Raw genomic sequence first — 22,470 nt, 5'->3', positions numbered from 1 at the left:
TGATCCTGGAGCTGGTGGCCATAGGGAAGGTAAAAGGCAGATCAGTACTGCCTAACATTTTCAAGGTCAACTCATGACACAGTCAGATTTACTGGCCTTAGAAACATTTGTCCACATTTCACAATTTAAACATAGAAACCAAAGAACTCTTCATCTTCCCTACCTCAAACCACTAATATTCCATCCCTCTCTATCTATCATCCCTGGCTTAGTAGGTAGCAACCTTAGCCCTTCCTCGTGCGCATGTTGAAGCTCTTTCTGCCATTACATTTTTTTTAAGTCAGGAAAACTAGTTGACTCTGCCTGTCACAGGCCTACCCACCTCTGTCTCTTTAAGTTTTGCTGTAACAGCTGCCTGATTTTGCTTTTGTCTCTCTTCCACACCACCTGTGTGTACTCAGCATAGCAGCTGGGCAGTTATTTCTACCCTTCCTTCCATCAAAACAGTGCAGTCTTATCTTGGCCTTCAGTGAGGAGTAGGGTCTGGTCTTTGCTTCTCCAGAGCATGTGGATTCCAGACACACTGGCCACTTACTGACCTTAACAGTTAGACATGCCTCTGCCTTGACCTCCAGTGAGGCCCTTTCCCCCAAAGATACACATGGGTAAGTAGGGCAGCCTGCTCCTGAGATGAACTTATGATGAAAAGGGAAAAAAAAACTATGTAAAAATATTTTTAAAAAGCAAATTTGCAGGAAAAATTATACTATTAATCAGAGAGGTAAGTGTCTTGAGGTCATGAGTGCACAGTGATGGCAGTGAGTTGTGCAAACTCCTATCTATTGAATGTCAGGTATGCTTTGGGCATATGTGGCTCACGTAGGACATGCTCATTATTCCCTGAAAAATGCGTAATAATTTGCTGCATACCTTTTCTTGAAACAATTTTTTGCATTACACAAGAGCAACTAAACTCACTTGGTGAGGGTATGTTCATTTGAAACGGGTGCTATTTTACCATGATTACCCTAATTACCTCACTCTTCTACATTAACAACAGTCACCAAAAACCAGGACCAGCTCAACAAGCCACGGAGTTCACAGCAAGGGTAAAGGGTGCAGAATGCCTGGCTCACTCAATTTAAGCCCATCATGTTAAGACTTGCGTTGCATCTATCCTTTAAATCCAATTTTTAAAAAAGTGTATCTTAGTAAGGAGTTACAGTTTCATAGGAAAATGCTCCCTACAGGTCAAAGGAAGACAATAAGAATGACTGAGTAGATATTCATGCCTGTCAATAGCAACAACACAGCACTGTTAGTTAGCATAGACATTGCTTAGAATGTGACTATGTGTTATTTACTTTTGAGTAAGCTCTTTAAAAGTTGTCATCCACTTCATTTTTACTTGTGCTTCCATGGGAGAGAACAATAAAGAAATGTTTGGTTGGGGAATTTAGTGTATCTGTTGAACCATTTGGTGACTCTAGACAAACACCACTGGCCTGAGAGACTTTTAAGCTTGGGTGTATTGTGCCTGAGATTACCTGGGTTTCTTTAAATAGCAGCAATATAAAAAGAAAGTGACTGTTTCCCTGAAAAACACAGGGCTCAACATGGACCTTAAATTTGGATAATTTATTCATTAATTAGTCAGCAAAGATTGATCAGCCATAGTTTAAAGCAGGAAACTGTATCAGAGCTTTAAATGGGTCTCTCACTTTTTTCTTTTTTTTTTATTGAATTTATTTTTCTATGTATATGAGTTTTTTTTTTCCCCTTCATGTGTGTCTTTGTACCTCTGTGTACCTGGCACTCATGGAAGCCAGAAGAGGGCATTGGGTCCCCTGGAACTCTAAGTACAGGCAATTGTGGACTGCTGGATGGGTGCTGGGTAATCAAAGCTGTGTCTTCCGGGAAAGTAGTCAGTGCTTTTGCCCACTGAGCCATCTCTCCTGCACCGCCTCTCTTCTTTAATATTGAAAGCAATGGACTTAAGAAAAGCCCAGTGTTGGGTGTAGGATGGAAAGGAGTGTGAGTTACAGGCAACCTGGTGCATTCTTGGTTCACAAGAAACACTCAAGAATATCTGCTCAGAGTGCTTGGATTTTGTCAGTGAATGAAATGTATAAGGAGCATCAGGCTTGCTGTAGGCAGGAGTGGGAGGGCAAGAATGCAATAGTGTAATAAGTAAATTGAGCAATGTGTTAGCAGAAGAAAGAACTAAAGAAAAGATGAGCTGAAAGCAGACACTGAATTCATTAGGGAGATGAAGACGATGGGATTTTCTTTGGAAGTGGTGGAACATTGACATTCTGAGAGACAATTGGCAGAATTGGTTGTAGGCCTCCATCTTGTCACATAGAGAGGACTAAGGGGCAGGCATCCACATGGTGGGACTTCCTCAGCAGTTGGAAGGAAGCACTTGGGGTTGGTAGGCTATGGGAAAATTGGAAAGTATGACTGGAGTTGAAGACATGGAGATGTGGTATCAGTGTGGATGAAAAAGAGAAAGATTATATGCCATCCTAGAGCCTTCATCCAGTGGCTGATGGAAGCAGAGGCAGACACCCACAGCTAAACACTGAGCTGAACCCTGGAACCCAGGTGCAGAGAGGGAGGAGTGATGAGTAAAGCAGTCAAGACCAGGCTGGAGAAACCCACAGAAACAGCTTACTGAACAAGGGGGAACTCATGGACCCCAAACTGATAGTTGGGAAACCAGCATAGGACTGTTCCAGACCCCCTGAACGAGGATGTCAGTTTGGAGGTCTGGTTAATCTATGGGGCCTCTGGTAGTGGACCAGTATTTATCCCTAGTACCTGAATGGACTTTGGGAGCCCATTCCACATAGAGGGATACTCTCTCAGCCTAGACACATGGGGGAGGGTCTAGGCCCTACTCCAAATGATGTGACAGACTTTGAAGATCCCCATGGAAGGCCCCACCCTCAAGGCCTAGTGAGCAGAAAGGGGATGGGATGGGGGTCCGTGGGGGACAGGGGAGGAGGGGAGGGAAAGGGAACTGGGATCGACATGTAAATGAAGTTTGTTTCTAATTTAAATAAAAAAGGAAAAAATAAAATAAAGAAAAGGAGAAAGAACAGACCCCAAAGTTTGGCTCTGCCCCATGGGATAGAGAAGACCTTATACAGTGTGCTGGAATTGGGGATGAATCCTCTTTGAGATGGACCATTGCTTCTTAATAGCAATGGAGTGGATTCCTTCAGACAGGGAAACCCGAAGTGTTTTTGAATCCCTTGATCCTCTCTCCTTGCACAATGTAGCACATAGTAGGCATTGTGCCTAGTACTCCGAACTCTATTTAGAAGCATCATTCCAGTGTGGAAAGGAGCCTGTACCATGTCTAGTGTGGGGCCTCTGTGTTTGGGGGTATCTTGGAAGGGTTTTTCCATGGCCAGCAGTCATGTTCCGAGGGCACAGACAGTCACATGGCTGTTGGCATAAAAGTATGTTCTGGCCAATATGATAACTTGCATTGAAGCCTGGGTGTTGGCCCTGTGACATGCAGCCATAGCTCTTGCCTTGTTTAAACACCAAGGGCAGGTTTTGGTTTCGTGTGTTTTGGTTTTGTCTTTTCGTTGTTGTTGTTTTTATTTTGTTTTGTTTGGTTTTCCCCTGCATAGGGTTTAGAGCAGCAAAGGAGTATGGAACTTTAAAGAGAACGGCAGCTCTCTGCCAACACACTCAGCCTCCCTTGTCACATGCAGGTTATCTTCTGAGAAGGAGGCACAGGAGCTTCAGAATAATTGTCGTGATTTTTCTCTCTCACTGGGTGGGGTAGTGGAGCTCGGCTTTCTCATGACTATAATTAGTGCTAATGTGCAACTAAACTGCTTCTGATTTTTAAAAAATAATGGCTCAAGCACCAAGAGTTGGAATAACTATTTTAGGTACTCCCCCCAAGAAGAAAATGGGGCATTTATTCTGGTTCTGTCAAAAGATGGTGTATTCCATATTCCCTCTTAGGAATATTGCTGCTCAGGAAGAGCTCCCACTCTTTAGTATGAAGGACACAGCTAGGTGAATAAGTGCTGAGCATGGTGAGATAAGAGATGAGGTGATGTGCCCTAGTTCTGTTTCTGTTACTACAATAAAGACTGTGACCAAAGGCAGCTTGGGGAGGAAAGGGTTTATTTCATGTCGTTGCTCTCCAGTCACACGACATCACTGGAGTAAATTAGGGCAGGAACCGATGCAGAGACTGTGGAGGGGAGGAGCGCTGCCTACCTGCTTGCTCAGCCTGCTTTCTTCCAGGACCAAGAACCTAGGGGTGTTACCGCCCACGGTGGGATCTCCAGTTGCACCGGTGCCAAGAAAACTGTTCAAGACTTACTACTTGAGAATTTAAGAAAGTACTTGCAAAGTTGTATGCAACGTATTGTGAGCATAGATAAGTATGGAGACAATGTAGCACAGTGATGCAAATGCTGGACCACCCTGTTGTGAGGAGGTCAGGCTGCTGAACATGGGAGGGGCATACCCTAGTTTAGAGTTAGTATTACTGTGATGAAGCATCATGACCATAAACAACTTGGGAAGGGAAGGGTTTATTTGGCATCCATTTGTTTATTCCACATCATAATCTATCATTGAAGTAAGTCAGGACAGGAACTCAAACAGGGCAGGAGCTGATGCAGAGGCCATGGAGGTGTGCTGTTTATTGGCTTGCTCCCCTTGCTTGCTCTGCCTGCTTTCTTTCTTTTTTTTTAATTCTTTAATTACTACTCATATTTACATACCCATCCCCCCATTCCCTTGCCCTCCCATCCTCCCTACCAACCCCCCACCCTTCCCCAAACTCCTTCCCAGGGATAGTGAGACCCTCCATCAGGGACCTTCAAAGTCTGTCATATCATTTGGGGGAGGGGCTAGTCCCTCCTTGCTGTATCTGGGCTGCAATAGTATCCCTCCATAGGGAATGGGCTCCCAAAGTCCATTTGTGCTCTAGGGTTAAAGAGGCTCCACAGCCGGGCGTTGGTGACGCACGCCTTTAATCCCAGCACTCAGGAGGCAGAAACAGGTGGATCTCTGTGAGTTCAAGGCCAGCCTGGTCTCCAGAGTGAGTGCCAGGATAGCCTCCAAAGCTACACAGAGAAACCCTGTCTCAAAAACCAAAAAAAAAAAAAAAAAAAAAAAGACTGGCTCCACTGTTAGAGGTCCCATAGACTGTCTTAGGGTCCCATAGACCCTCCTAACTGGCACCCACATTCAGAGGGCTTGGTTTGGTCTAATGCTATTTCCACAGCTTTATGAGTAGGGTCTCCATGCTCTCACTAGGTCAGGTCAACTGTTTCTGCGGGTCTCTGCAGCACTGTCTTGGCTTCTTTGCTCCTCCCTTTCCACAACTGGATTCCAGGGGTATGGTTCACTGCTTAGCTGTGGGTGCCTGTTTCTGCTTCGAACAGCTACTGGATGAAGGCTCTAGGAATGGTAACCAAGGTAGACACCAAGCTCATTATAGGGGAAGGGCATCAATGGCATTTTCTCCATCACTGCTTGGATTCTTAGTTGGGGTCATCCCTGTGGATCCCCTAACATTTCCCCTGTGCCAGACCTCTCTCCATACCTGTACTGTCTCCCTCTATCAAAGCATCTCCTTTCTTGCCCTCCTCTATTCCTCCCCTCTCTCAGGCCTCTTGTTCTCCTACTCCCTTCTTCCCTTCTTCCCACCTCCCTCCTCTCTAACCCCACCCCATGATTCCACTTTGTTCAGGGGTTCTTGTTCCCCTCCCTTTGTTCAAGGTACTATGTATTCTTCTCTTGGGGTTCTCCTTGTTTCCTAGCTCCTCTGGCAGTGTAGATTGTAGACTGGTAATCCTTTGCTCTTTGTGTAAAAAATCATATATGAGTGAGTTCATACCATGTTTATCTTTTTGTGACTGGGTTACCTCACTCAGGATGGTTTCTTCTAGTTCCATCCATTTGCCTGCGAGTTTCAAGATTCCATTGTTTGTTTGTTTGTTTGTTTATTCTGCTGAGTAGTACTCCATTGTGTAATGGAGTACATTTTCTCTATCCATTCTTCAGTTGAGGTCTGCCTGCTTTCTTACAGAATCCAGGACTATCAGTCCAGCGGTGGCCCCACCCACAATGGGCTGGGCCCTCTCTTATCAATCACTTGGAGGCATTTTCTCATTTAAGGCTCCCTCTTTTTCAATAACTCTAGCCTTTGTCAAGTAGACACAAAACTAGGCAGCACTTAGCCATGGACTGTGTATACAGGAGTGGGATCACTAGAGTTCTTGGTTCTTGGTGGAACATGTCAATTTTCCCACCTAGTATTTGAGTTAAGGGAAATAAATAGGAAAGTCATCCAACCAGGAAGAAACTTCCAGGCCAAAATTTTGAAACTTTTAAACATTGATTGCTCCTTCTGAACTGTACATTTGAGCTGTCTGTATTATTGCTAATAAGGATAAAGTTGTAGCCACAGTTAATGTGAATTGGGACAGGAAACTGTGGTAAGATTGTTTTTGTCTTAAATGTGTTTAGACTTTACTGTGAAAGATTCAGCTTTCTCTTTGATGTAAATTGACTGTGTTACCCAGAGGTTTTGTAAATATATTTAATTAAATCATTTTTAAATGCTTAAAAGTCGTAAAGACACAGCAAGGGGCTGTCCTTATGAAGAGTTGTTAATGATTGAGTAAATTAAGCATCTTCTATGCTTAATGTGGGAACCATGTGGGAAGCATGATTATATTCTATTTAGTTTAACTTGTTGGGTGTGTGTGTGTGTGTGTGTGTGTGTGTGTGTGTGTGTGTGTGTGAAAAGACAAAAATGATGTATAACTTTGTGTGGCTTTTTAAATTTAGAAATCATTTCCCTCTAGAACAGTATTTTTTCCCCATGGTGAGATTTTACAAAGAATGAGTAGCTTTAGGTAAGCAGTAGAAGCATCCTGAAGCAATTGTCACTGATGATTATCTAATTATTTGGGGACAGGTTGCTACCTGTCAGATAGAAGAACCACTTCAGAAACTGTGGCCCTAAATTACAGTGATCTACTTAAATACCTCTGACTGATGAATATAAAAGAAAATACGTGGGGTCATCTATGTGATTTGAAAAAAGGAAGAAAAGCTCCAGAGGACTTTTCCAGGAGTGTACTGCTTGTCCTTTGGCTCTTAGAATGAGTTAGCTGGCTACTCTGCCTAGCAGTGAGTGACAAAGGAGACATAGTGTCGGCTCATTCTTAGACACTATTTGGCAAGGATATCTATCCTCCAGGGAGTGGTCTGCACCAATTAGAACACATCCCTAAACTGGGAGAAGCCCTGAGAGCTGGTCATCATTAACAGGCAGAAGATGGATGAAGATCTGAGGGTTTTGAAGACCTTGATTTGGGATAAAAGTCTGTCTGGTTCTTCCTTCCCTGTGACAAGGATCATCCTGAGCCACAGGAGGGGCTGGTTGGCACTGCCTTCATTTTCACCACCACATTAGTGTGACTTTGTCTCAGGAGATCTCTGTGACTAAGGGCTTGATACAGACGTGGGCAAAGTGACATAGTTCATTAGTGGCTACCAGTTTGGCAAGTGACATCCTGTTAACAGAAAAAGCACAGTGAGGAAGGAGTCCTTTTGGGTTGCCTTCTAGGAACTGCTCCAGGCTGTCACACTTGAGGGAAGGGCATTTGAAGACCTAGGCCTGTAGACAAGGCCAAGACTTCTCTCTTAGAAAAGCTGATTTTCTAATAAGTGTTTTTGGTTCTCTCCTTTCTGTGCTCTCTCTCTCTCTCTCTCTCTCTCTCTCTCTCTCTCTCTCTCTCTCTCTCTCTCTGTCTCTCTCTCTCTCTGTCATTGCCCCAGATCATTGCTTTGGGCTTTCCTTTACTCTCTGTCCATCCTAACTAACCCTCATTTGTTTCCTTCTTACAATCTTCCCTTTGTAGCCTAGGCATATGAAGTAATGGCAAAGGTAGGCTGTCTAGACAGAAGCAGTAATTTGGGGGCCCTGGTCCCTCTATGATGAAGCTGCAGCATTGTTCTGAATAATATCTATGTTCTCTAGTGTATTAGTTTGCTTCTCTGTTGCTGTGATAAGACATCACCAAAACCAACCCAGAGAGGAAAGGGTTAATCTATCTTATATTTTACAGTCCATCATGAAGAGAAGCCAAGGCAAGACCTGGAGGCAGGAACTGAAGCAGGGACCATGGAGGAACATTGCTTACTTACTGACTAGGACCACCTGCTTAGGAACAATAACTACATTCCTCATAGTAGGCTGAGCCTTCACACATCAATCGTTAATCAAGAAATGCCCCCAACATGTCCATTGGCCAATCTTATACAGGCAGTTTCTCACTTGAAGTTCTTTCTTCTTGAGTGACTTTAGTTTGTGTCAAGTTGACAAAAACTAGCCAGCATATCTAGTTATCTTGCCCTCGTCTGTTAATTATAATTGTACCCAAAGTACGTGGAAGACTTAAGAAACTGATCATTGCTGCAGGGCCTTGAAATTGAGAACTCAGCATTTCACTGGGAATATCAGAAAGGCCCTCCACAATCTCCCACACTGTAGTGGAACTAGGAACTTGATTTGTGTTTCTTTCTGCTGGACAGAAGAGAGTAGAAGTCTGGCTGGTATGTGTTCTCAGAGCTTGGTAAGGGAGCATCCGGGGATGGCTCCTGGTTATCTCTCTGTGGTTGGCATATATGATCTCTGCATTTCTGACCATTGTTTACTCTCCCACATTTGTTCATCTACCAAATGAGCTTAGCTTCTCTAAAGCATTTTCCCATCATCTTTCCAAACTGGGAGTTGAACCTAAGGTCTTGTGTATTTTAGACAGGTTTTATACATGTAAGCTTTTCCCATGGCCCTTTTATTGCTTTCAGTTTTAAGACAAGCAGGCTGGCCTTGAACTTGTGATCCTACTACCTCAGCCTCCTTTGTGGCTGAGACTGGAGGTTTGTGCTGCCATGACCATATAGCTCTATTCAGTGTTTCTCAAAAACTATAAAATCCTTTTCCAGTTCTCCCTTTGTCCATGAAATCCAACGTTCATAGAGGAGATACTAAAATATTTTTGGTCCTTTCGTCTAGATAACCTGATTCTCTCTTTCCTGAAATCCTTCAGTAGACAATAGTGATGTATTAAGAACTATGGTTATATTCTGTGATACTCCGGAAAGTAAATAGAGGATGTGCTTCCCTAGAAGGGAAGAAGCGACTCTGAATGATAGAAACAGTGGGGCTTGAGCAAGACCAGAGGTGAAGTCCTGCAGGGGAGGATTTGAGAGCTTTTGCCTAGCAGAGGAGCAGGAGTGGGGGTGGAGTGTGACATTGGCTCCTGGTGTAAAAAATGGCCAAGTATTCAGGCGCCATCTTGATCTGAGAGGATGGAGAGAGAATCTCGGTAGTTGCTGTTTCTAACTACTGTTTAATTTTAGGAAGCATAAGTTTCACACATGTGGGTGGGAATCCTGACTGGAACTGAGAGCCCATGTCGGGTGTCTGCTGCTGGAGTCCGATGTACATAGCACTGTTTTTCCTTATGGCCCCAAGGGCCCTGCAAGGAAGGACTGAACAGAAAGAGCTGAGGAGTTGGCTCTTCTGTGAGAATGGTGTAGGAAGTGATGGGCTATGACTAGAGAGCATGAGGGACACACAGGCTGCTCAGTGCTAGGATATGGTAAATTTGTCATCGGGACAATTTAGTCTCTGAAAGGAGGTTCCTAAAATATTGTTTGTGTGATAATTTATAGGTAGGAGCCCCTACCCCTTGGATTAAAAAAAAAAGCTTATGTTCCTCTCAAGTTCCCATGACATGCAACTCCCCATGGCTGCCATGTAAAGAGGACTTGTGTTAATTTACCTGGCAAGCTTGAGGACTAGACATTCATAGGTGATCATCTTGTGACAGTAGTGGGAAATCAGAAACTGAAGCTGCAGTATCCTTGAGAATCCCCCTAGCAGCCACGGTAGCGGTGGCCTATCTCTCCAGACCTCTTGCCATCTAGTGTTCTGCTTGTATGGCCATCCCCTTCATCTACAGTACTGACTACTTTTTTTTTTTCTTGTCCTTAAAATTACTCTCCTACCAAGTGCTATCTTAAAACAGAGGTCTTAAAAATTCTATGACAAACAAGAAAACACCCAGCAGAGGGAAAGCTATCAATGAAATGTAACTGGTGGTAGGTGGGACTTTGTAATAATAATTTCCTCCTCACTGATGATGACTTGAGGGTAAAGAGACCCAATGATTTACATTATTAGTGACACAAGTAGCTGTGTTCAAATCCTAAATAGCAGAAAGTTAAACTTCCAAAAAATTTTTATAAAATTTTTCTGGACCCCCAGGGATTGGTGTTATTTGACACCCTCACAACCCAGCCCCAACCCCTGCTGCCATGACTCCCTCTCACTCTAACGTAACCCGGGTGTGTGTGTGTGTGTGTATCCCTGGTTTTTGAGTTACATAACAGTTGGACACTCATGTTGGCCATCTACAGTCTCATGTCTAGGAGGAGCTTCGTGAAGAGGCATCGCAACCAGCATATTCCCTGTTGCTCTTGGTTGGTAATTCATCGTGTTAACTTTGAGAAGCTCCTCATGCCTACCTGGAGCTGGACTATGCTCACTTTAGGGGACATTTATGGCTGGTTCTTCAAATGGGACCACTCTACTGAGGACTTGCCTGTGTGCTCTGTTGGCTGTCAGCGAGTCTTCAGATGCAGCCACTGCACTGAGGATGGCAGTAAGGTCAAAGAGAGGATAGTATAGTTGGTGGAAGTGGGTGGAAGGAGAAACAAAAGCTCCGTACTGGCACCCACTTTGCTTCTCTACTCTTTTCCCCAGAGAGCACACTAGACACAGTTTGTCTTACTACCCGGGCACTGTGACCTTGTCTTTCTCCATTCCTTTGTGGGTCTTGTGCCTCTTCCCCCACCACAGTCAAGTCCACCAGCTGATCTTGACTCATCCTGTGAAATGTCTGCAATCTTGCTTGTGCCTCCTGCTTCTGCCCTGTTCCGCATCGAGGCAAGTTTACCCTCACGTCTCACCTGAACCCTGCCTGTCTCGGTAGATCCATTCCCCTCACTCAGCCTGTGCATTTAGACTTACTGCAGGGACTCTTCAAAATGTAGGCTGGAACATGTCGCTGCCCTGGTCAAAAACCTCTGAACCTTCCCCAAATGCTCAGAATAAAGTGTCAGGTCTTCCCTGTGTTGTCAAGAGTATGGTCAATTCTTCCCTGTGTTGTCAAGAGTATGGTCAGTTCTCATCACCCCTCTTTACCGTTCTCACTGCTCTCTGTCCACAGCGGCTAGCTTGTTTAGTCTTGAGCCTGTCAGCTCATCTGGACTCACAAGGCCTTTGCATCTGCTGTTCCTTTTGCCTGGAACAGATCACCAAGATCACCAAATGGCTGGTTTCTATACTGCATCTGGGTCCTTTTGAATGCCGTTTCATTGGGGAGGCCTTTCTTAATCACCCCCTTTGAACGATACCATCTGTCTAAATCTATCTGTATCCCTAGCCATTCATCCCTTATTTCCCATCGCACTGCTTATGTCTGCCTGTGTTCTCCATTCAAATCGAATCTTTGTGAAGCCAGTGGCCTCCTTTTCACTGTTCTGTGTCTAGCTGTTAATATATCAATGCCTGGCATATAGTATGAATCCAAAAATTTTTGTTAAACAAGTAATTGAATTAGTTTAAAATTAGTTAAAAGTCTGCCAAGTGTGTGTGTGTATACATACATACATATATATATATATATATATATATATATATATATAGAGAGAGAGAGAGAGAGAGAGAGAGAGAGAGAGAGCACTCCAAAGGGTGATTAATTTGTCAGGCTCTGTACTCAACATTTGCCATTCCCATTTAATAAAACAGCTGCAGCATGGTGCTGTGATTAGCCTCATTATTGTAACAAGGAAATTTGGCCTCAGCAATAACTGTGCTCAATGTCACGCAGTTTCTTTTCTTTTAAAGATTTATTTATGATGTATATAGTGTTCTGCCTGCATGAATGCCTGCATACTGGAAGAGGGCACCAGATCTTATTACAGATGGTTGTGAGTTACCATGTGGTTGTTGGGTACTGAACTCAGGACCTCTAGAAGAGCAGCGAGTGCTCTTAACCTCTAAGCCATCTCTCTAGCCCCTGTTACAGTTTCTAATAAACAAAAAGGAGTTAAGCTGCCCAAAATCGCCACGCAAAAGCTATGCATGATAGTCCTCTTTCTCTTTCCTTAGATCCTAAGTGCTATGACAACAGGTGTGCGTAGTGCCTGCCTAAAATTGTTCTGGGTTGGGACAGATAATAAGCTAGGTATAGCCATCTCAGATAACCATCTTTTCTATAGCATGGCCAATGTTAGACTCCAGGGATTCCTAAAGGACTTCCTTCCTTCCTGTTGGACATGGAACTTGATGGAAGCATATGTGAAGTAACAACTGTAATTCTGTGTAATGAGAACCACAGTTGAGGTGTGTTAAGGTGGGGATTATCATAAATCACAGTGTCTGTCCTGTAAAATTGTTAATATTATTGCCATGGCTAGGTGAAAAACAAAATTTACACAAGCATCACATGAGCTTTTCCATCAGTAGCAAAGCCAGGCTGCAAACTAGATCTCTTGCCCCAAGCCCAATGTCCTTTACCTTAAACTGCATGAGACAAGACCAGAGACACTCTTTCTCATAAGGACAAGGTCAGAACCTCAAGGGGGTAGACTATTTGAGATTGATCCCAGATGAACTCTCAGTTCAGTCATGACAGGGACAGTCTAGGGACTAAGAACATCATGAAGCAGTTTCAGAATAATTTTGATGGAATGCAATTTTTGGCATAGAAAAGACTAGTAAGGTAGCCGAGCCTTCTAATGAAAGGCTGTGTTCTCAAGGTAAAGTATAACGTACAAACCTTATACTTACAGTGCAAGCATAAGTAAAGGCCTGGGGTGTAACTATAAGGTAGGAGATTTATCCTTGGAATGTTCGGGCTCATTCAGTGGACATCAGGAGGAGGCTCCAGGGAGGCTCTGGTCAGAAGAGGAGCAATGAGCATTTAATTTCACTCAAGTACATCTCCTCATGCTGGAGGCAATCCAGAGCAGAGATTATAGGACATTCCCAGCAAGGAGTAACAGGGGTCCTGTCATGATCCCTGCATATGGTTCAAGCGGCTGTCAGTGCCACACAGACCTGGGGGGGAAAAAGTAACCATGAATCTGAAAACAGTTCAGGCTTGCTGCTATCTTATTATTTCAGGGAATAATTGTTTAGGGAGTTGTAGTTTCTCACTTATTTCTGTTTCTTTCATGCTCTTATTGATGAATTATCTTAGCTAAAAGTGATTGCCTATGACAAATTTTCAACTGTTGAAAATGACCACAAAAGAGAGGTTTATATTTTGTGGCAAGATAGAGTAATGAAGGGGGTTTGTATTTACTCTACTGCCTGAAGCAATTGTAAAACTTAAAAATAGTAAGTAAAACCACTAGTTATTATGGAAATGCAAACAAAATCCATCATGAGAATAGTTGTTAATAGGGGGAGAAGGGTGTATAAAAAACGACTATCTCAAACCTTGGCAGGGATGTCCCGGGATGGAACACTTAAACAACTCCAGTGGGAATTAATCCCTGATACAATTTCTTTTTGAAGTAATTTCCTAAAGTTAAATATCAGAAAATGACCCAATTTGTCTACTCTCTAGTAATTGCCCAAGGAAAATGAAACTATATGCCCACTTACACATACACACAATTATATAGAGAGTCTCATAGCATCTTCAAGTATAATGCCAAATACAGATAACTGAGAAATAGGTGAATAGATTCAGGTGCTTGTGGTGTGTCTATATAATGAACCACTCAGCAGTGCAGTGGCAGAAACCATTGCTACATATAGCCATATGGATAATCTCAGCATCAGTTGTCAGGCTTGGTAGAAAGTATCTTTACATAGCCCTGAGCCATCTTGCTGGCCCCACTCTCTTATTTTATGATAGCAACTACTACTGAGTAGTGAGTCTGATCATTGTAGTTTGAAGTCTCTTAAATTTCCTTTAAGTTAGTGGTTCAGAAAGGAACACTTCAATCACTCAGTTGCTTTTCCTCAAGGCAACCATTGCTCTGCAAGACCAGTACTTCATGCATACTTCCCATTTGAAGACATAGGTTACCAAATATTTCCTACTAGCCAGAACTACAGGTGTATACCACTTCACACCTGGCTATTATGTTCATCTTCCCATTAACTGGCTATTATGTTCAACTTTCCATAGATTGGCAAAATATAGTTTATTGGGAAAATCTGGCCTGTTCTGTGTTTGTGAACCTTTGTGGGAACACAGCCATCTGTGTGTCATCTGAAGCTGCTTTCATTCTACAATGACAGAAGTGAATGTTTGTAACACTCAACTCAATTCAGTGGTCCTCTTTGGCCCCGTGTAGGAAGCAGAGGCAGGAGAATTCCTTGAGTCAAAAAGTAAGAGGACAGCCTGTGCAACATAGCAGTGACTCCCCCCAAGGTACTACTGATTACTTTCATGTCACTGAAAGAATACATAGCAGAAACAACCTAAGGCCAGATGTATTTTTGCTCATGGTTTCAATCTCTATTATGTGTTTTCTGTATTATCAACTTCATCTCTTTCTTGATCTTTCTACTTGACCTCTGTCTGCTATTTCTTGTTTGTTTTTTTTTTCTTTTAGTAATAAATAGTTTTTTCCTTGGCCCTTCCCTTTACATTTTTCCTCCAGTGAGTCTGACAGCTTCTTGACAAACACAGCAGCTAGTCTGTCAGCTCTATAGTCTACTTGGTGGTTCATCTAAATAGGACTTTGTGTAGCATTCGACTATGATGACCCCTAACTACTCCTGGAACTTTTGAAGATATTAAATAATAGTCTAAGATTTCTTAGATTTGATTCTTATTTACCCATTTAATTTTCCTTTTTTTCATGTTCTGTGAGTTACATCTCCTATTTGTAGTTAAACTCTCATCACCAGTGACTCCCAATGTCTATCTAGGCCAAATGTCCTGTCTAAGCTTAAGTTAGAGTCTGTTCCCAGTCCCCCATCGAACATTTCAACATAGATGTCCAACGGTTCTTTCAAGGTTATTGCTAAAATAGCATATATATATATATATATATATAATATATATATATATATATATATCCCTTCAGAACAGCTTTCCTCCATTTTCAATAAATAACAGTTTATTGGTCCCCAGGGTGCGATCTGAAATTGCCTGGGAAGTCTGTGCTCGTTCCCTCTGGTGTCTATTCCTCTAGCTCGCAAGTCTGTTTTACCTTCTGTTTCTTCCTGCTCCTCATCTCCCCACCAACCTTTCCTGCATTCTCATTAGTCCACCTCATCCTAGTGGGATTTGTAGCTTCCACCGTTTTTCCTCTCAGCCTATCTTTCCATGCCAGGGTGATTCCCCCTTATCCTGTGCCTGTGTGGACCTTGGAGATTGTACTTAGTACAGAATACTGTGTTGTTTGGTAAACACCAAATTGTCTTGGTATTTGCCTGCTAGAAGCCCCCATCCCTTCCTTGTCTCTAAGATGAAATCCAACTCTTCAGTGAAGTTAGATGTGGTTCCTTCTTGGCCTTATCTAAGCAAGGTCCACATCTGTCCTATCTGCTTAACCCCCACAGCACCACAGCCCATCGGAGATGTATAATCCTGAAGGATCCATGCTGCATGTATATTCACAAGGCTCTTCCCAGGGCAGGCGAGGCGATCTGGCTTACCAGTCAAGAGTACATACTACTTTTCCAGAAGACCTAAGTTCAGATCCCAGCATGCATGTCAGGGGGATCACAACCACCCATAACTCAGGCTCCAAGATGATCTGGCACCTTTAGCCTCTGAGGACACCCACACACACATGCATATACCCAGACACAGACACACATGAACACATAATTTAAAATAGTAAAAACATAATAATTTTTAAAGTCCTTCTCAGATTGAAGTGATGGCTCAGTGGTTAAGAGCACATACTACTCTTGCAGAAGATACTAATTGGATTCCTGTCACTTACATTGGTTAGCTCACAACCACCTACTCTAGTTCTCAGGCATCCGACATCTCTGGCCTCCACAGGAACCCACACTCATATGTACTGCACAGGTGTAGACACATAGACAGACAGACAGACAGACAGACAGACAGACAGACAGACAGACAGATGCATGCATACACACACACATACACACACACACACACCCCGCAGTTCTGGGGAAACTCACTGATACAAATGCAGAGAGAGACAAACCCACCCTGATCTTCACTCAGAATCTATACTCTCCCAACAGTAAGCTGAACATTTCTCTATTTCACAAGTAAGATTTTTAAAACAAATCACCCAAAAAAGTCTCATTACCTAAACTTAGAGGTATTAGCAATCGTGGTGCGTTATGAATAGACCAAAGTGTAATTACTTCTTAGTTCACATCCTTTTGACATCCCAGCCATCATTCCTATCCTGGCAACATGTTTCCCCCAATTTTCTCTTATTATTATTCTCATCCTTCAAGAAAGCTTTTCTGGTCCTTTCCAGATGTAGTTCCTAAGACTTCCCTCTCTATTAAAACTGGAGGCCTGCTGTTCTGCGGGGTTGTTCAGATTGGATGTGAATAGTGAAATGTGTTACATAGCTCTTCTATCTTACTGTCTAAGGCCAGATGAGAACCAAACACTATATGGTGTTCTCAGAGAGCTTCATGAAGGTAGCGGATGAATATAGTGGGATCCTTCACTCATTCACTATTTTGCTTCTGTCAGTCATACAACAGTACATTTGTTAGCACGCTTTAAAATTCAGATCCAAGTAAAGTATACTTTTAGATACTATGTTGCAAAAATACTTACCTGTTTTTTCCCCCAGTCTGTTAGATTAGCATCCTCATGTTTGAGACCTAGCACTTGGAGTGACAGGAGGTTTAACTCACCTGGGGTTTGTCATTTAAAAAAAAAAAAAGGCATCTGTAGCAGTAATCGGAAAAAAATCAGTCAGGAAAACTTTCCTAGTTTGATTTGCATTGCTATTATATGACACCATGACTTAAGAACCTTAGGGAGAGAAGGGTTTATTTCAGCTTGCAGGTTACAGTCCATCCTGAAAGGAAGTCAGAGCAGGAACCTAGAGTCAGATGCTGAAGCAGAGGCTATCGAGGAATGGGGCTCACTGGCTAGGTGCTCCCATATCAATCATTAATCAGGAAGTGCTCCCAAAGACTTTCCTCCAGGCCAGTCCTACAGAGACATTTTCTCAGTTGAGTTTTTCTCTACCCAAATGACCCAAGTTTGTGTTAAGTTGACCAAAAACTAATCAGCACAATACAAAAGAGAATTCAATTGAAAAAAAAGCTCAAGAATAAGTGAATATATTGGTTAAAAATATACATTTAATGTTGTTCATATGTAAGAATGCCACAGTATAGTTTTTTTCAGTTAACTCTTATCTAAGTAGTTTTGAAGTCATGGTAGTAATGAGCTTTAAATGTTTAAAATTTGAGGTGAATTTTATATATAATAGTTACTGCATATCTTCTGCTTTCATAGATTTGATCCAGGCTACCAATGAGACCAATGTCAATATTCCTCAGATGGCCGACACCCTCTTTGAGCGGGCAACAAACAGTAGCTGGGTGGTGGTATTTAAAGCTTTAGTGACCACCCACCATCTCATGGTGCATGGAAATGAGGTAACCAAATGTACAACTGCTTCTTGGTAGAGGTGGGGGTAGCAAAATATGATGTTAATTTAAGACCCTTGGGTTTTCACTAATGAGGAGGAGGAGGAGAAATATGTGTTTCATGCTTATTTTGAGAATAATTTCAACCTTGGATTTAGCAATCTTTAAAAATATATTTTGAGTTTGACCTTGTCTCGGTGATACAGAAGCATTTAAGTGTTTATTCTATCTGAATGTATCAGGAGCACATGAAAATGCTAAAACAAAGGATCAGGAGGGCTACTTTCCTAGAGGAAGTATTCCTTTGCGTCTTCCAATGCAGATTGCATTAATGGAATGACTACTTTTGAAAAATAGTGATAAAATTAAGTTACTTCTTCTCTTACATGCAATTCCTAGAGAAGCTTATTGAATTTTCATTGTTTCTGGCATATACAGAAGAAAAAGGTCGCAAAATTTAATTGTGATTCAATGACTGTTTCTCTGGAGTTTTAAAAACAATTTCTCCCTTAGAGAAAGTTAACAGCATAGGATGCTTTGTAACTAAGAGAACACAATAAAAAATTGTAGACATAAATAAATATCACTTAAACATCAAAAAATATTTAAAGGTATCATATGAAAATATGGGTGTTTAATTCTAATTTTTGTTTTTCAGAGATTTATTCAGTATTTGGCCTCTAGAAATACACTATTCAACCTCAGCAACTTTCTGGATAAAAGTGGATCCCACGGTGAGAAAATAAAATCTGGGGGTGATTCCACATAGAGGGATACTCTCTCAGCCTAGACACACGGGGGAGGGCCTAGGCCCTGCTCCAAAGGATAGGACAGACTCTCAAGATCCCCCATAGAAGGCCTCACTCTCCCTGGGGAGCAGAAAGAGTATGGGATAGGGAATTGGTGGGGGGCAGGGGAGGAGGGGAGGGAGAGGGAACTGGGATTAACAGGTAAAACAATATCATTTCTAATTTAAATTTTTTAAAATGGTGAAAAATAAATAAATAAAAATAAAATAAAATCTGGGGGTGGCCATTAATCCAAAGTCATTGTTATGAATAGTTCCATTGGTTACTTAAAAACATACTATGAAAGTAACTATCAAATTCCTTCATTGTTGACAATTGGGCATATATCATATATATTTATTTTATTTAGTCACTTAAGAGTATTCACTTTAAAAAGTGGACCGTGGGTGAATCTGTCTCACAGTTTGCTTGTAAAGGTTCAGGGCATAAAAGAACTAAAGATGTCAGCCAAATGAAAAAGAAAAAAATTCCCCTGTTAAATGTTTTTGTAGGTTAATACAGCTGGAGCTGTTACCTCTGGTTCATTCATCCAGTTTGTTTGCTATACATACATGTAAGGCTAGATAGACCCATACCAGATGGCTGTGTATGTTACAAATGAAACAGGCTATTATTTGTAACAGTGAACACAAGTGCTGCTAACTTTCTCTAGGGGAGGAACTGTTTTTAAAACTCCAGAGAAATAGTCATTGAATCACAATTAAATTTTGTGACCTTTTATTTCTGTATATGCCAGAAACAATGAAAATTCAATAGGCTTCACTAGGAGTTGCATATAAGAGAAGTAATTTCATTTTATCACTATTTTTCAAAAAAAAAAATCAGAAAAGACTTTCTGTACAAGACAGTATAATCACCGTATTGAATGGGAGTGCCCCATATGGTAGACTCTTGGCCTGCAAGCAGGATGGTAAATGAGGCTTATTGTCACATGTTGAGCCCCGTCTCAGAGGCAGTCATGGCAATCCTTGTCTATTTTGAGGAGCTAAAAAATAGTTACTAGTATGCAGAGTACAATTGAAGACATTATTCCATGGCTCTGTCTCCTCTCTCCCCAGGTTATGATATGTCTACGTTCATAAGGCGTTACAGTAGATACCTGAATGAAAAGGCGTTCTCCTACAGACAGATGGCATTTGACTTTGCCAGAGTGAAAAAAGGGTACGGCTCTCTCATTCTCTCCCTCTCTCTCTCTCTCTCTCTCTCTCTCTCTCTCTCTCTCTCTCTCTCTTCTCTTCTTATTTATTTAAGCACAGCAAATCCTCAAGGCATATGTGATTTATTTAACTAAGCTTATATGCCAACTAACATTGATCCTGGAAGGCCCAGTTCACAGTCACCTGAAGAAACAGCTTAGTAAGTTAGTGTGATAGAAGTTACCCTGGAGCTATGTGGTATTGTGTGTTCATGCATAAAAATCAGATTTGCTGCTCAGAAATTATGTGGTACAAATATTTGTTAAAACAGACGTTTTCTTTTTTAAATGTCTTTGATAATTCCTTTTTATATTTAAGTTTTTCTGTGCATTGGTGTTTTGCTTGCATGTATGTCTGTGTAAGGGCGTCAGATCTCCTGAAACCTGAGTTACAGATGGTTGTGAGCTGCCATGTAGGTGCTAAGAATTATACCAGGGTTCTCTGGAAGAGCTGTCTTAACCTCTGAGCCATCTCTCCAGCCCCTCAACATTCTTAATGTAAATATCTTTCAATAACTTAAGGGGAGAATTGACAAGATTCATTTCAATGTGTAGTGGTGTTAGATGAAAAATCATTATTTCTATGAATTAATTTTTTGTTTTTTGTTTTGGATTTTTTGAGATAGGGTTTCTCTGTGTAGCCCTGGCTGTCCTGGAACCTGCTCTGTTGACTAAGCTGGCCTTGAACTCAGAGATTTGCCTGCCTCTGCCTCCTGAGTTAAAGGCACATGCCACTATTGCCTGGCTATTGACATGAATTTTAATTGAGGTAAAAATAAGCTTGTGTATGTGGTGATTTAGATTTGAAAGGTAATACTTTGCTAGGAAATATACATAACATAATTTAGTTATTGGTATTACTTACTAAGAAAGCCTCAACAAAGCAGAAAAATTGAATTAATATCCAGTTGCCATTTATTTGCCTCCAAATAGATGGTTTAATCTGGGCTGTTGTGTTCAGCCAGAAGTTCATGCAGGCCTTTTGTCTGTCCCTAACTAAAAATATTGGTAAAGTGTTGCAGAGGTTTACTGATTTATTTTTAAGGCTCTATAGAGGGGCTAGAGAGATGGCTCGCCATTTAAGTCAGTGGTTCTCAACCTTCCTAATGCTGCAACCCTTTACTATAGTTCCTCATGTTGTGGTGACCCCAGCCATACAGTTGCTACTTCATAACTGTAATTTTGCTACTGTTATGAATCGTAAATATCTGATTGCGGGATTATGATATGGGACCCCTGTAAAAGAGTTATTTGACCTCCCAAAGGGTTATGACCCACAGGATGAGAACCACTGATTTAAGAGCTTAAGCAAATAGTCACAACCTCTTAATGCCTGACAGTGATCTTAGGAGATTCACAAGGAAAACAAGCTGCACAGCTCAGAACAAAGCCACGGCCTGGTATTTGCAGTGTCTACAAAGATGTGTGCTTCTGTTCTTTTTGTGTTACAGGGCTGACGGTGTAATGAGGACAATGGTTCCTGAGAAGCTCCTGAAGAGCATGCCAATCCTGCAGGGGCAGATTGATGCACTGCTGGAGTTTGATGTACGTGTCTCACATGAAATGTTTCCTGCATAATTGGTCTTTGTCTTTCCTTTGAAGAGGCTACAGGTCAGTTAGAGGTTGCCTGGGGTTTGCAACAGAGCGCCTTCATGTGGATGAATTACAGTAATATTTCATTCATACTCGTAGGCCCCCAGATTTTTCCAGAGTTCATAAGTTGTTTCCTGGGGTCATAGAAAAGGGCGAGCAGGGCATTCTTAGAGCCTTCTGTTCAGAGGAGAACATAGTTTGTAGTGTTTATAATAAGGTGAAGTATGCACCAGATGTACCTCAGGCAGTTAAATAGCCACTTTCCTATCAGAAGCCTTCCGACATGGACTATCTAAGACTGTCCACCCAGGAGAGGGATTTTATGTTATCATAGATAACAGGTCTTTTCAGACAAGGTCAATAGGTACTATTGTTTTTTAAAAACATACCTGTTGGGGCTGCAGGAATGACTCAGTGATTAAGAAGCTACTCTTGTAGAGAACCGAGTTTGATTTACTACACCCACATGACAGCTCACAACCGTCTATAACTCCAGTTCCAGGGGATCAGATGCCCTCTTCTGACTTTCATGAGCACCAAGCACACAAGTGTTACATACACATGCACACATACAAAATAGTCATATATATATATACATATAATATATATAATAAAAATAAAAAATAATTTTTAGAAACATAACCTGAATGGCTATGGTGATAGATATATTAAGGTATATGTGTGCTAAAATTGTATAGAACTGAATACAACCAACATGTATGCAAGTGAATCTAGGGAACTCTGAATGCAGTCAGTAGATTGTGTCATTCAGTATCCTGGCTGTAACATGATTGACAATATAGTTCCTTGAGCTCTATACTATGTTTGGGAGAAAGTAGGTCAATACCATATGGGATCCCCCTCTTTTACTTCTTACAACTGTGTGTACATGTATAATTAACTCAAAAATAACAGTTAAGAGGACCTGACTCATGAAAATAAGATATTTTGACATGTAGGAATGTTCTGAGCTCTCATTGTCAGCTCTTCTGTAATTTGATAGGTGTCTAAAATGCTTTCCTCAAATTCTCCTAGCTTAAAGTCTTTGTTAAGATCCCATGACTAAGACTATAGTTGAGCCCTACTCCTAACAGCTAAGTCTTGTGAAATTTTAAGTAGAAATTGCAAACCATCACATTGGTTTTTGACAGATTTTACAGTAAGTTCTTTATAGGACAGCTACTCTTAATGTTTTTCCCATTCTTTTAATTTATCTACTTTTAGCT

General features: G+C 41.6%; 1 protein-coding gene across 28 annotated transcripts in view; it reads left to right on the top strand.

The window, feature by feature from the left end:
- Positions 1-22,470, top strand: part of Snap91 (synaptosome associated protein 91) — a 106,442-nt gene that overhangs the window by 18,788 nt on the left and 65,184 nt on the right. For all 28 annotated transcript variants that reach the window (XM_035443863.1, XM_035443862.1, XM_035443856.1 and 25 more), the window contains exons 2-5: positions 17,514-17,656; positions 18,306-18,381; positions 19,515-19,617; positions 21,103-21,196. In XM_035443863.1, coding sequence (XP_035299754.1) covers positions 17,514-17,656; positions 18,306-18,381; positions 19,515-19,617; positions 21,103-21,196 — 416 coding nt within the window. The remainder of the gene's footprint in view (positions 1-17,513; positions 17,657-18,305; positions 18,382-19,514; positions 19,618-21,102; positions 21,197-22,470) is intronic.

The sequence above is a fragment of the Cricetulus griseus genome, chromosome 4 (genome assembly GCF_003668045.3).
Source record: "Cricetulus griseus strain 17A/GY chromosome 4, alternate assembly CriGri-PICRH-1.0, whole genome shotgun sequence".
Classification (NCBI taxonomy): domain Eukaryota; kingdom Metazoa; phylum Chordata; class Mammalia; order Rodentia; family Cricetidae; genus Cricetulus; species Cricetulus griseus.
The sequence above is the reverse complement of the archived record's forward strand: the minus strand, read 5'-3'. Positions and strand labels throughout refer to the sequence as shown.